Here is a 14,160-nt window from a genome sequence, read left to right as displayed (position 1 = left end):
TACCAGGTCTTATATTAATTTTTGCTCCAAAAGACACATTAGAGCTGATTGTCTGGCTATGTCTTATTTTCAGGGAAACATGGTAGGTGAAGAACTGGGGTACTCAATTCAAGTAGATTTAGAATATATTTCAAATTTTTCCTTTTATTACTCACAATTGCAAGCAAGTTACTTAATCTTTCATAACTCCAGTTATTTAAGTGTAAAAGAGGGGATAATATGCCAACTCCTTTAAGGTCTGGAAAAGGATTAAAAAGATAATGAATGTACTCTGTACACTACTTTTAACTGAATTAGAAATCAAAAATTAAAAGCTTAAAAAAGATCAGTTAGAGCAAACTGATCTGTTCACTTAAGATCTGTGCATTTTATTTATTATATAATGTTTTAATAAAAAATCTTAATGTTAAAGCATTAGGATTAGAGTCCATTGGAGGTAGCATAAAACTAAAATGATGGTGGCTTACATGAGATAGAAGTTCCTTTATTTCTCAAATAAAAAAAGTTCAGAAGTAGGTAAACCAGGGATGAGATAGTAACTCAGTAATCATGAGGGACCCTCATCTCTTTAAAGTTTATTCTACACTGACTGTCTTTGTCCATTATTTCTATCCTCAATGTTGCTTTATGGCCCAACATCGCTAACTGTGTTCCAACCATGATGTACACATTATAAGCAGCAAGGAGTTTTGTCCTTCTGTAAGGACAAAAAGGGACTCCTTCCTAGATGAGTTCTCTCTCTTTAAATAACTTTCTTAGAAGTCATCTACAACATTTGTATATGCATGTCATTGACTAAAACCTAGTCAAATACCCCATTCTAGCTGCCAAGGACGTTGAAAAAATGTATTATTTTGAATAAACACACCAATGCCCTAAGTAAAATTTGGGATCTGTTACTACAGAAGAAAAGATGAATGGATATTAGGTGGCCACTGCATTTTCTGTCAGAGATACTCAATGTTTCTCAAATGGGAAAAGTCAATTTCACTACTATGCTATTTCATTTCACTGGATAAATACAGTATAGCTTTCCCTCTCCTTTAAACACCAATGAAACTAAATGGAAAGCAATTAAAATAATTATATTAAAATGAATACTGGTAAAATGATGAAAGGAAGTACAATTGGTATAACATTTTAAGAGAAAACAGTATCAAAGATTAGTGCTACGAGAGCAAAATAAAGCAAGAGCCAAATTCTCACTGTACCAGTTCTCTTTCCTTTCTGCTTAGGCATACTTCAGCATAAGTGTTAGTGCATTCCTGCTTATATATACCTAATGGTTTAAAAACTAATAATAAAAAACTAAAAAGCTCAAGAAAATACAATTAACTATACAAAATTAACTTTTCACTGTTTTTCCCCAATACATTTGTAAGCTATTCCAGAACAAAGATTTGTACAAATACTGACTTCATTAGCCTTTTTAGAGGCAAGATTAAGGACCATTCATCTTGTTATAGTAATGAAGAGATCCTTAAAACAAAAAACTAACATAAGAAATTTTGCAAGCAAGTTTAGTATAATTTAAAAATTCCTAATAGGTGGCCAGAAAAACCATCACATTGAAATGATCAATTTTAACTATTTGGAATATGATAAACAATTACTGTCACTGAATACTGAAACCAAAATCATTCCCAAAGTTACTATTTTCTTCTATTTCTGGCCCAGGATAATGGCCCTGAGAATTGGGCACAACAGGCTTCAGAAATTTGAACTCGCTGGCCCCTAAGCCTCCGGTCAGACAAACCTCATACTGATAGCTCTGGGAAAGGGTCCCAGTACCGCCGACATCCACCAGGTGGCCCGGAAAGTGGCCCTCGGGCACCGAGCAGCCACCCAACGCGGCGGCCCTGCCCCTCCTGCACAGCCGCACCGCGATGAACGCCAGCACCGAGAACAGGAAGAGCGACGACACCGACGCCAACGCGATGACCAGATAGACCGTGAGCGGGTCGGCCTGGGCCGGGTCGGCCGCCGCTTCCGGGAGCGGCAGGTAGGGCTGCGAGAAGCCGTCCACCAGCAGCACGTGCAGCGTGACGCTGGCCGACAGCGGCGGCTCGCCATTGTCCTTGACCAGCACCACCAGCCTGTGCTTGGCCGCGTCGCGCTCGCTCAGCAGCCGCGCCGTGCGCACCTCGCCGTTGTGCGCCCACACGCCGAACAGCCCGGGCTCCGTGGCCTTGAGCAGCTGGTACGACAGCCAGGCGTTCTGGCCCGAGTCTCCGTCCACCGCCACCACCTTGCTCACCAGGTAGCCCGGCTCGGCCGCCCTGGGCACCAGCTCGGTGCAGGGCGCAGAGCCGTTCTGCAGCGGGTACAGCACGAAGGGCGAGTTGTCGTTGGCGTCCAGCACCAGCACGCGCACCAGCGCCTGGCTGCTCAGCGCAGGGGAGCCGCGGTCCGTGGCGCCCACGCGGAACTCCAAGGCCTGCAGGGCCTCGTAATCCAGCGCCCTCAGGGCGAACAGCTGCCCGTTGTCGGCGTTGATGGACACCAGGGAGGCCAGGGGCAGGTGCGGGTCCTGTGGCGGCAGCAGCGAGTAGGTGACCTGGGCGTTGGCGCCCGCGTCTCTGTCGGTGGCGCTGACGCTGCCTATGTGCAGGGCGGGGCTGTTGTTCTCGCGGACGAACAGGGTGTAGGAGGTTTGGGTGAAGGCCGGGGCGTTGTCGTTGACGTCGGACACCAGCACGGTTATGTTGTGCTGGGTTTTCAGCCTGGGTGTCCCCAAGTCGGTGACGGTGATGGTGATGTTGTACTCGGCCTGGCTCTCTCTATCCAGCGGTCTCTCTGTGACTAGGGTGTAAAAGTTTTCCAAGGAAGATTTCAGGAAAAAGGGTAGATCGTCTTGAATGGAGCAACTTATTTTCCCATTTTCTTCCGAATCAAGATCTGAAACACTGTAAACTGCAACCACAGTCTCGGGCGAGTTCTCAGGGATCTGGCTGGTTAGTGCGGACATAGTGACTTCTGGGGCATTGTCGTTCACATCCAAAACTCGAGTCAGAACGGTGCATTTTCCGAACAAGTTTCCAGCATCTCTGGCCTCAATATTGACCTCATAGGACTGAATTGTTTCGAAATCAAGATGTTTTTTCAGTCGAATATCTCCTGTCATGGGGTTGATCTCAAAGGTTTTTCTAATCTCTTCTGAAGCCTGGAAAAGTGAGTAGGAAATCTCTCCGTGGACTCCTACGTCTACATCCGTCGCAGAGACCCTGACAATCAGGAAGCCTATGGGACTGTCCTCAGGGATCTGAACATTATAGTAAGGCTGCTCGAATTCAGGGGCATTATCGTTGATATCTGTGACTTCGATGTAGACCTGAGCGGTTCCAGACCGGGGTGGAGAGCCGCCATCCTGAGCGATGAGCGTTAACCTGAGCTCAGGTTCCTCCTCGCGATCCAGCGCTTTGTCTAGAACCAGCTCCGGGTATTTCCTGCCATCGCTGCCTTTGCGGGTAAGGACCCAAAAATAGGAGTTGGGACTGATAATATAACTCTCAATATTATTTCGACCTACATCCACATCCTGAGCGTTCTTCAGAGGAAATGCAGTCCCAGGAGGACTGCTCTCTGATATTTTTAGCAACATATCTCGTTCCACGAACACCGGAGCATGGTCATTTATGTCTATTACTTGTAGCTCAGCTTGAAAAAACTGTAAGGGATTCTCTAGCAACACCTGGAAACGCAGCACACAGGGCTCTGTGTGACCGCACAGTTCCTCTCGGTCCAGTTTCTCATTTAGCAACAAATACCCGGTCTCCTGATCGAGCTGCAAATGCAGTTTGTTCCCTTTGGAAATTACCCTAGCCCCCCGCCTAGAGAGTTCACTCTGGCCCAGATCCAAGTCCTTTGCTAAATTGGTTACAAACGAGCTCCCCTCAGTTTCCTCCACCACAGAATAACGCCTAGGTTCAGTGCCCGCCTGAGATAAGGCCAAGAAGAGAAAGAGAAAAAGGACTTGCCTTTGTTTGCAAATGATCTTCCAGCCGGCCTCCATTGTTCTTGCTTGGTACAGCCTCTGGAGAGGCTGGTTCCACTGAGCTGTAAAGAACTCAGTATTTGAGACTGTGATTATTCCACAGGATACCTCAGAAATATTCCGGTGAGTAGTCCTTTTCAGAGGACCAAGTCTTCCTCCGGTGGCACCCGAGCTTCCCGTGGGCTTCCAAGCTCTGCTTGTAAAATTTGCCTGTTAATGGAGCCGTAGCTGCAGTTCCGGTTTGTACCTTCTTATCCTGCAGCGCCACCACGCGTCCTCATAGGATCTTACATTTACTGGGATGAAAATGGATGCAATAGTCGTAACTCTTGCCTGTGTTGTACAAGTTACAACATTGCCTTTACTATAGCCAGACCTTACAGTGCAGACAATTGTCTGAGGGCCACACAAAAGAAATGGCATTAGTAGGGACTTTCTACTTTTAACAATGCTAATTGAGTTTGAAGCAAAAAAATATATATTTATGTATCAGCCTGAGAAGAAAGAATATATGCAGGGGAAAAAATTTAAATAAATAATTGGGCTAAAATGGACAAGTTTCAGAATCATGTACTTTTATTGCCATGAACTAAGGGAATAATTAATAGCTATGAACCTTGGGCAAATTATTTAATTTCTACCTCAGTTTCCTCATCTGTAAGGTGGAGATTATAATTATAATAGTATCTACTATATAGGGCTGCTATGAGTTCTCCCCATACAGGTGAGGAAACTGAAGCAGAGACAGATTAACCTTATAAATACATACACACACACACACACACACACACACACACCAGGCATGTAATTTGATGTCACCAGTTAGCTGAGTTTAATTGAGTCCATTGTCATGACTTAGAAAAACACCCAATATTCACATGGTAGGAGAATGCATGAACAGAATTATCTCAGGTAGAAGTTATAATGTCAAATGATTAAGCAAGGAAAGACTGGAAAGTTTGTCTACTAGAGGTATTATATAATCTGTGACAACAGTGGTGATTCTGTATTTAGAAGGATGTCCTAATCTTTAACTCCACTTCTCTTTTTATAATGTCAATTAAAAATACTTTTATTTAAAAAAATTTCAAACTTGATTAAGGGAAATAGTATGATAACCCTCCAGATACTCATAATTAGCTTCAACAATTCTGAATATTTTGCCATAATTGTTGATCTCCCATTTTCACATCCCAAACTAAAATTTCACTCATAAATACTTCTATACACCTCTAACTTTTAATGACATATATACATATATGAACTACAGTGCCATACCATACCTAAGAAATTAGGTGAATATTATTTAATATCATCTACATTCAAATTTCTCCAATTCTTTCACAGTTGTTATGGTTGTTTAAAACAATATTCATCACACATTACATTTGGTTGGTATGTCTCTTGATTTATTTAATTGTGTAAAATTCCTTCCTCCCTTTTTCCATGTCATTGATTTGTTGGAAAAACTGGATAATTTTATCCTGACACTATGAGAACAACTTAAGATTACGGAGGGTTTTTATTTTGTCCTTAGACTATATCCCATTATTAATGCACAGTAATAGTACTATTTTAAGATTTACCAGCATTAGTTTATAATATATTCAGAATACAGCTACACAAAAATTATCTGGATATGTTAAAGAAAAAGCAGTTACAGATTATTATAACAAACAAAGCTTCTTCTTAACTCCCCAGAATCTCTAAGTAATTTAATGATAACTTGTTTCTCTTTAATATTACATATTTAACACTATTCTTTTTCTTATACTTTCTGGATTCAGCACTGCAGTATATTGAATAAGAAACTTTAAAAATAAACTTTCAAATTAAAGGAGGAAAACGTGTTTAAAAAGCACGTTAGGACTACTGTAGAAAAGTACTGTGATGTGAGGAAAACAATAAACTAATGAAGCAATCAAAATTATGTAATATTTCTATTCAGGCTCATTAATCTTTTCTGTGAAAGGAAGGTCATACGTTCACATAACAAGAAGAAAGCACAGATTGATCTTTCCTTTTTTTTCACTTGAGATTTGGTTAGATCAGAGCTTTAATAATAATAGTTGAATAATTGATCTAGAAAAGCTGGATTAGTGGTTGATAAGAAAATACAACAAAAAATATGCATATTATTTCCAAATATTGAATATACTGAACAGGAATATGAACAGGAAAAAAATATTTCTTTTCCTTAATTAGGGACAAACTTGCCAGGTAATATCTAATGACAGAAAACAGTATAGCATCATAGCAAGGTCCCAGCATCAAACAGATCTAAGAGAGAGGCTGAGCTCTGCTATTTGTTAGTTGGTGACCTTAGTGAACTTACTGAACCTTTGTAAACATCCATTTGCTCATTTATAAAATAACTCCCCTCCTAGGTTTACTTCTAATATTTAAACTGTTAAAAATAATGTGTGATGCATGGTAAGTACTTTTTAAAAAGCTTTAAAAGATATTCTACAATCCATGCTTCTAAAACTTGGGTAGATATACTTCTACAACACTGAAACCAACTCAGAAGATAATAGTAGCAATAAGTTTAGAGACAATGAAAACCAATTTACAACATCTCAAACAAGATTTACATGTCATAGACTGCACAAAACGCATAATTCTTAGAGATAAATAGAAACACATTCCATGCATTGTGGAGGGGTCTTAGGGCTAAAACTGGATCATTTCCTGTGTAAATAAATTTATTCTGTGACTTTAAGAATACTTTAAACAATGTGAAAGCACTCAACTACAGGTAACTCAGGATAAATCTCGTAGGAATGCATTCACAGACACAATATTCACATTTATTTTTCACTCTTTATTAGAAACCCAAATCATTCTGAAATGAAGGATGTTCTTCCACTTCCCTCCCCATGCTCTGAGACTGCAGATTCGAGAGAATAGGCTTCAGGAACTTGAACTCATTACTCCCAGAACCTCCCTTCAGACACACCTCATACTGGTAGCTCTGGGACAGGGTCCCAGTACCGCTGACATCCACCAGGTGGCCCGGAAAGTGGCCCTCGGGCACCGAGCAGCCACCCAACGAGGCGGCCCTGCCCCTCCTGCACAGCCGCACCGCGATGAACGCCAGCACCGAGAACAGGAAGAGCGACGACACCGACGCCAACGCGATGACCAGGTAGACCGTGAGCGGGTCGGCCTGGGCCGGGTCGGCCGCCGCTTCCGGGAGCGGCAGGTAGGGCTGCGAGAAGCCGTCCACCAGCAGCACGTGCAGCGTGACGCTGGCCGACAGCGGCGGCTCGCCATTGTCCTTGACCAGCACCACCAGCCTGTGCTTGGCCGCGTCGCGCTCGCTCAGCAGCCGCGCCGTGCGCACCTCGCCGTTGTGCGCCCACACGCCGAACAGCCCGGGCTCCGTGGCCTTGAGCAGCTGGTACGACAGCCAGGCGTTCTGGCCCGAGTCTCCGTCCACCGCCACCACCTTGCTCACCAGGTAGCCCGGCTCGGCCGCCCTGGGCACCAGCTCGGTGCAGGGCGCAGAGCCGTTCTGCAGCGGGTACAGCACGAAGGGCGAGTTGTCGTTGGCGTCCAGCACCAGCACGCGCACCAGCGCCTGGCTGCTCAGCGCAGGGGAGCCGCGGTCCGTGGCGCCCACGCGGAACTCCAAGGCCTGCAGGGCCTCGTAATCCAGCGCTCTCAGGGCGAACAGCTGCCCGTTGTCGGCGTTGATGGACACCAGGGCGGCCAGGGGCAGGTGCGGGTCCTGTGGCGGCAGCAGCGAGTAGGTGACCTGGGCGTTGGCGCCCGCGTCTCTGTCGGTGGCGCTGACGCTGCCTATGTGCAGGGCGGGGCTGTTGTTCTCGCGGACGAACAGGGTGTAGGAGGTTTGGGTGAAGGCCGGGGCGTTGTCGTTGACGTCGGAGACCAGCACGGTTATGTTGTGCTGGGTTTTCAGCCTGGGGGTCCCCAAGTCGCTGACGGTGATCGTGATGTTGTACTCGGCCTGGCTCTCTCTGTCCAGCGGGCTCTCTGTTACCAAGGTGTAGAAATTCTCTACAGATGGCTTCAGGACGAAGGGGAGATCATCTTGGATGGAGCACACCATCTTTGCATTGTTCCCTGAATCTTTGTCTCTAATCCTAAAAACAGCCACGACTGTCTTGGCAGAGTTTTCTGCAATTGGGCTAGTAAGTGATGACATGAGCAGTTCTGGTGGATTATCATTGATATCTGTTACGTGAACCACCACGGTGCATTTTCCAGAAAACCCTCCACCATCCTTTGCCTGAATAGTTAATGTGTAAGTTTGTATTTCCTCATAGTTCAATTCGGCTTTAAGTTGAATATTGCCAGATGTTGAATTGATTTGAAACGTTTTGAGAATTCTTTCAGTTGCATAAAAAAATGCATAAACTATTTCCCCATTACTTCCGGTATCTAAATCTCTAGCTGACACGGCAACAACCAAGGAGCCAACAGGGCTGTTCTCCGGCACCTGCACCTTATAGAGCGACTGTACAAATTCAGGGACGTTATCATTTATGTCCAAAACTAGTATGCGTACCAGAGCGGTCCCGGATCTGGGCGGAGAACCACCATCCAAGGCGGTGAGGGTTAAACTGAGCTCGGACACCACTTCTCGATCCAGCACTCGATCCAGTATTAGTTCGGGATAGATATTCCCTTCCCCACTATGATGTACATTAATATGGAAATAGGCATTGGAGCTGATGGTGTAGTTTCTCAGGTTGTTGGTCCCAACATCTGAATCCTGCGCACTTTCTAGGAGAAATGCCGCCCCAGGTGTGGTGCTTTCTGGAATTTCCAAGGGGATCTCTCTATCTAGAAACACTGGAGAATTATCATTAATGTCCCTGACCCATAGTTCTGCACGGAATATCTGAAAAGGCTTTTCCAGTAACAACTGGAAAGGCAGCACACAGGGCTCTGTGGGGCCGCACAGTTCCTCTCGATCTAATTTCTCATTTAAAAGTAAATCACCAGTAAGCGGATTGAGTAGTAAAAATCGTATGTTCTGATCTGAAACGATTCTGGATCCTCTGGCTGACAGTTCCCTCACCCCCAAACCCAGGTCATTTGCTAAGTTGGCCAGAAAGGTGCCTCTGTCGGTTTCCTCTGCCACAAAATACCGAAGCGGTTCTGCGCCAGCCCAAGACACTCCCAGAAATACACAAAGAAATAGGACTTGCCTTTTCTGCACCGCACGCTCCACTCTGGCCCCCATTCTTCCTTTAATCAGTCTTTCAAAACCACTTTCACTCGGCCACAGCAGCTTTCAAAAATGGCAGCAACCGAATCCTTAGAAATGAGCTTATAATAGCAATGCTTTTGGGGAGGGATCCCCACTTTTCCCCAACTCCTGTTACCACGGCTTCCTTTCCTCTGCTTTTCTTGTCTGGCCAGATTTCCTCCTAATGCTGGAATCTGCAACATCATTTGTGCAAGTATGTTTTTCTCTTTTTAGCCAGCAGCGCCACCTTGCGTTTTGTGGATGTTATTCTCGTTTTCAAGAATAGAACAAGAAGATGGCGGAGTAAAGGAACAGCAACAGGAGTGATTTTTGTCCTCCAGTGTCTTTGCTGTTTCATTCTATCTTTTTCTTCAAATGGTCACAGTAATGCTAGTAAGTGCTTACATCGTCTTTCCCTGTTATAGTATGAATTCGTAGAAAAACAAAGTTTTTCCTTCACCAGGAGTAAAATCGTAAGTAAACGTTCTCCTGTTTTTAAAATTGATAATAAAGAATATATATAAGAAAATGAAGCCTTCATCAAAAAGTCAACAAATATTGGTTGAAGACCTTTAATTTATTTGTTAACTGTGTAACAATAAAATTGTTCATACTGCAGAGTAACTGGCCTTTTTTTTTTTCAGTTTTTTAAAAATAATCCTAGTTTGAAGGTCTTCACTCTTTACCAATGATATTTTCTAGAACATTTTCTGTCCCCCACTTTCACCCTTCATCCATTTTAAGTAATAATATAATTTAAATTACTGTTCACATACAACTTCAATGGCTAGCATCTCCAAGGGTGTGCAATGAATACTCTTAAAATTAACACCAGCAGGTAGGTCATTCTTGCCTTTGTAGAAGTGCTCCTAGTATTTCATCTTTAACTGTGATAGTTGATCTCCATTTGATGTAGACGATCCTTCTTTGGATCAAGAAAGTTTTCTTCTTTTTCTTTATTCTTTCAGATTTTAAAGTAATTTTTGACATCTGTTGAAATTGTACTTTTATTCTTTAGCTTTTTAATTCTCAAGGTCTTGATATAAACATTTAATCATGACATTATTTTTTAATGCACATATGGATTTGATGTGTCGACATCATTCTAGGATTTTTCTGGCCCATGTTGCTCTGTGTGTGTGTTTAACTTCTATGGTTTTGGTATTAAACTATCCTGGCCTCATAGAATAGGTTAGGAAGCTTTCCATCTATTTTTATGCAACAGAATACTTTTTTACAATGATATCATCATCTGTTTCTATATGCTTAATTACAACTTGCCTTTTAAACGAGTTGGGTTTGGTGGCTTTGCTGGTGGTAAATCTATGACTCCTTTCCATTTTACTTTTGGTTATTGATCTGTACAGGTTTTGTTTCCTTTTAAAGTAATTTGTATTTTATTTTTAAAACCATTTTATCTGAATTTGCAAATTTCTTGTTATGTTTTCATTGTATTATTCATCTATCTATCTATCTATCTATCTATTCTTATTAGTAATATTTAGTATCTTACCTCCTTTATATCCCTAGGGAGATTTGCAAGATCCCTATTTTACTGATGCTTTAAAATGCATTTTTTCAAAATAATGTATGACCTTGGTTCAAAATTAAATAGTATTAAGAGGCTTGTAATAAAATACAATTGTTTTCTGCCCTTTCCCTCCTCACGTTCATAGTTCACTTTTCAATAGGCAGCCATTTTAAACTCTTTTAGTTATCTCTTCAGCCATTAATCTGTATTCTTCTGTATTTTTATTAATTAATCTTAGACATAATCAGTTGACTCCTTATTATGTTGGATTGAGTTTTAACTCTTGTACACTTCCATGGCCCTTTCCTGCCTTCATTCATTCACAATATCATTGGGAGCGTTGTTGTGTACTAATCATATTAATACTTTCTCACTTGTTTCTTGAAGTTAATAATTGCCTTGCTTTTTCATTTACTTGGTTTCCTTTATATCTATCACTTATTCTTCCCACATGTCCAATTGCCTCTCAATACCGTTTTCCACATGGTCATTCCTATAACTCCTGAGATATCAATTATCCCTTAAATTGGGTGGGAGGTCTCTACACGTGCTGCACAACTATCATCCTGGGACTTTCCTTTGCTGTTATTCTTGGAATTGTCTTTGCCTTTTATTCTGGTTGGATTTCCTATTTCTAGGATTTTATTTCTTCTTCTTTTTTTGTTTACTCTGTGGCTTTAATAGAGTACATCCTCCAATCATTTCATCCAACTGGTAATATTTCAGGGGACTTGCTGATGATATCCTTCAAAATGCCTGTCTACTACAGCTCCAAACTGGATTAGTCTATACTTGAGACACAGCTGTCATCCTGAGATCATCCTTCGACATCATCTAGAGATTCATTTCACTTTTGTTCTATTTGGCATCTTCTTTTTTCTGTATCTTCAGACTTCCTTTCTCTTAGATTACTCTCTCTTTGATGGTTGTCTTTCAGTAGTTTCTGGAGAATGGTATATGAGAGTTAAATTATGTTGTGACCTTGAGTGTATTAAATTATATTTATTCTACTCTCAAACTTGATTGGAAGTTTGATTGATTATAGGGTTTTAGGTTGGAGATAATTTTTCTTCAGAATTTTAAAATATTTTGTCAATTAGCTCTCTACTGTGTTTCTTAAGAAGTCTAAAGTTAATCTGATTTTATATCTTCTATATGTGACCTGTGTTTTTATTTCTTGTTGTGGTATTAATATTTTTGTCATGGTCCCAAGCATTTTAAAATTAAACACTTGTGTGTCTTGGTTTGAGCTTATTTTCATTCATTGTACAGGACAATTGGTATACCCTTTCATCTAGGAAACTAATTTCCTCCAGTTCATAGAAATTTTCTTCAGTTACTTCATCCACATTTTTTTCTGCTATTTTTTGGAATTCCTGCAGTTTAGATGTTGGGCCTCTAGTATGGTTTCTGATTTCTTCATTTTTCTGCTTTTTTTTTCTCCCCTGTTTGCCACGGAAAAATATTTTTGCAATATTTCCTGGGATGTTTTCTTAGCTCTATTTTCAAGCCCTTCTATTGAGATTTTTATTTTTTATGTTTATATTTTCCAAGAGCCCTCTTTTTGTACTTATTTCTTAGGTGCAATAACTTGTTTTCTCATCTGATTATATTAATAATAGATTGATTTTTCTTAAATCTTTAGTTGTTTGCTTTGCCTATTCTCAATAAACCGTGATTTCTAAGATATACATGTAAGCCTCACAATTTTCTCTATTCATTCTTTTATTCTCATTTTAAATATCACTTTATTAAAAGCTTACTATATCAGCTGTAATTATGTTCTATGTAATTTCTGTATGAATATATATATATATATATATGTTCTATATAATTTCAGCCTGAAATTGTAGAAAAAAACATAACAATGGCTTATACAAAACAGAATTTTATTTTTCGCTCATAAAAGAAGGCTAGTGGCTGAAATGTACTCCATGTTATCTGGGACTCAGTCTTGTTCCATCGTGTTGCTTTACCATCTTCAGGATATGGCCTTTACCTTATAGTCCAAGATAGCTGCCTAATATCCAGCCATTACATTTCCATTCAGACCAGCAAATAGGAGAAAGAAAAGGCTGTGCCTTCCTTTTAAAAAGACATTTTCATGAAGTATTTTATGACACTTGTGCTTACATCTCACTGGCCATAACTAGTTATAAGACCACTCCAGCCACAACAGTGGTTGGGAAATATAATGTACAGCCCAGATATCTACCAGTTAAAAAATTGGAGGTCTAGCAGTAATAAAAAAGGTAGGACACATATTTGAGTGAAACTAGTAGTCCATGTTATACTCACTCATACCACACCTATAGTTCCTACAGCCCTTAGGAGCAGATAGGGTCCAATAAACTGCCTGATTTGACTGGTTATTAGCAGAGCATATGATTTTATTTTGTCATCTTGGCAGTGTGTTTTGTAGCCAAAATAATAATTCTTCCACTGAAAGCTTAACCCCCAAAGTAATAAAGTAATGAATTGAATTGCTGGGACAAGACTCTTTGAACCAATGATGCTTCCCCAGAGTGCTATTGGTACTTGTCATCCATTCTTACTTCCTTTTATGAGCTTTTAAAACAATTCAGGGCCTGAAAAGATTAAAACTTGATTTTACAGACTCCTTTGAATTATTATTCTGGATGTTAATTAGGTTTTACTAATGAGATTGTTTCACATGATCCTTAGAAGATAGGCAAAGATGATAAAATTACAGACTGAAATTCATTCATTAATTTATTCAACTCATTCATCTATATTTACTTCAATATGTATTTTTCTAAGTGCAATAGGAAAAGAGCCCTCTCTGTGGGGAGATTATAGTTTAGTGAGTAAGGGAGATCACCAATTTGTCTAGGCAGAGTACCTAATGGATTTAACATTAGATTCAATGAATTCAAAGAAAAAATAGCCTAATATGTCATTGAAATGATGGCAAAATTGAATTTGCAGATTAAAAAGACATTAGGCAGAGCTTTTCATTTCTGAAACTGATGGTATAGATAATTCAGAAAACAATAAAAAATAATGGACAAGACTTCTTTTTTTGGTCTGCACAAGACTTTAAAAAAATAACTTTAAAAAGATTGAAGAGCTAAAAACATACTAGAAAATATAACGAAAATAGCCCAATTTTTGATGGATGCCTGTACTAGAGGGGTAAATAGTGTATCAGGACAAAAAAACTTATTGTGCCCTCAGGGTGTTTGGAAATATTTGCCCTTGGATTTTGATCTGAAGCTATGTGGGATTAAATAAATATCAATCAAGGCTCAAGGCCAACCAAAGGTGTGGCATATTATAGGCAGATCCTACCCATTTTAAGAGACCCTCACAAGGCTACATCCACAATATAAAAACAGTGCAAGCGCCAACAAATCTAAACCTCCCCCTCCCCCTAACTCCAGGAAATTATAT

The 14,160-nt window shown here is 40.7% G+C and overlaps 2 protein-coding genes across 2 annotated transcripts; both read right to left on the bottom strand.

Annotated features, from left to right (window-relative positions):
- Nucleotides 1–468: 468 nt before the first annotated feature.
- On the bottom strand, nt 469–6,026 carry LOC141567277 (protocadherin beta-13-like). Its single transcript, XM_074313665.2, has one exon. The coding sequence runs from the start codon at nt 4,010–4,012 to the stop codon at nt 1,616–1,618; it is 2,397 nt and encodes a 798-aa protein (XP_074169766.1). The 5' UTR covers nt 4,013–6,026; the 3' UTR covers nt 469–1,615.
- A 771-nt stretch (nt 6,027–6,797) lies between these two features.
- Nucleotides 6,798–12,516, bottom strand: LOC141567278 (protocadherin beta-7). Its single transcript, XM_074313667.2, has one exon. It carries the CDS (start codon nt 9,207–9,209, stop codon nt 6,822–6,824), a length of 2,388 nt encoding a protein of 795 aa, XP_074169768.1. The 5' UTR covers nt 9,210–12,516; the 3' UTR covers nt 6,798–6,821.
- Between the last annotated feature and the right edge of the window lie 1,644 nt (nt 12,517–14,160).

Source organism: Rhinolophus sinicus, chromosome 5, assembly GCF_057876585.1.
Source record: "Rhinolophus sinicus isolate RSI-liver-muscle chromosome 5, RSI-T2T, whole genome shotgun sequence".
NCBI classification, from domain to species: Eukaryota; Metazoa; Chordata; class Mammalia; order Chiroptera; family Rhinolophidae; genus Rhinolophus; species Rhinolophus sinicus.
Note: the sequence above shows the minus strand (reverse complement) of the source record. Positions and strands in the feature narration are given on the sequence as shown.

Excerpts from the sequence above, each read along its gene's own strand:
- LOC141567278 (XM_074313667.2), bottom strand. The coding sequence starts at position 9,209 with ATGGGGGCCAGAGTGGAGCGTGCGGTGCAGAAAAGGCAAGTCCTATTT.
- LOC141567277 (XM_074313665.2), bottom strand. The coding sequence starts at position 4,012 with ATGGAGGCCGGCTGGAAGATCATTTGCAAACAAAGGCAAGTCCTTTTT.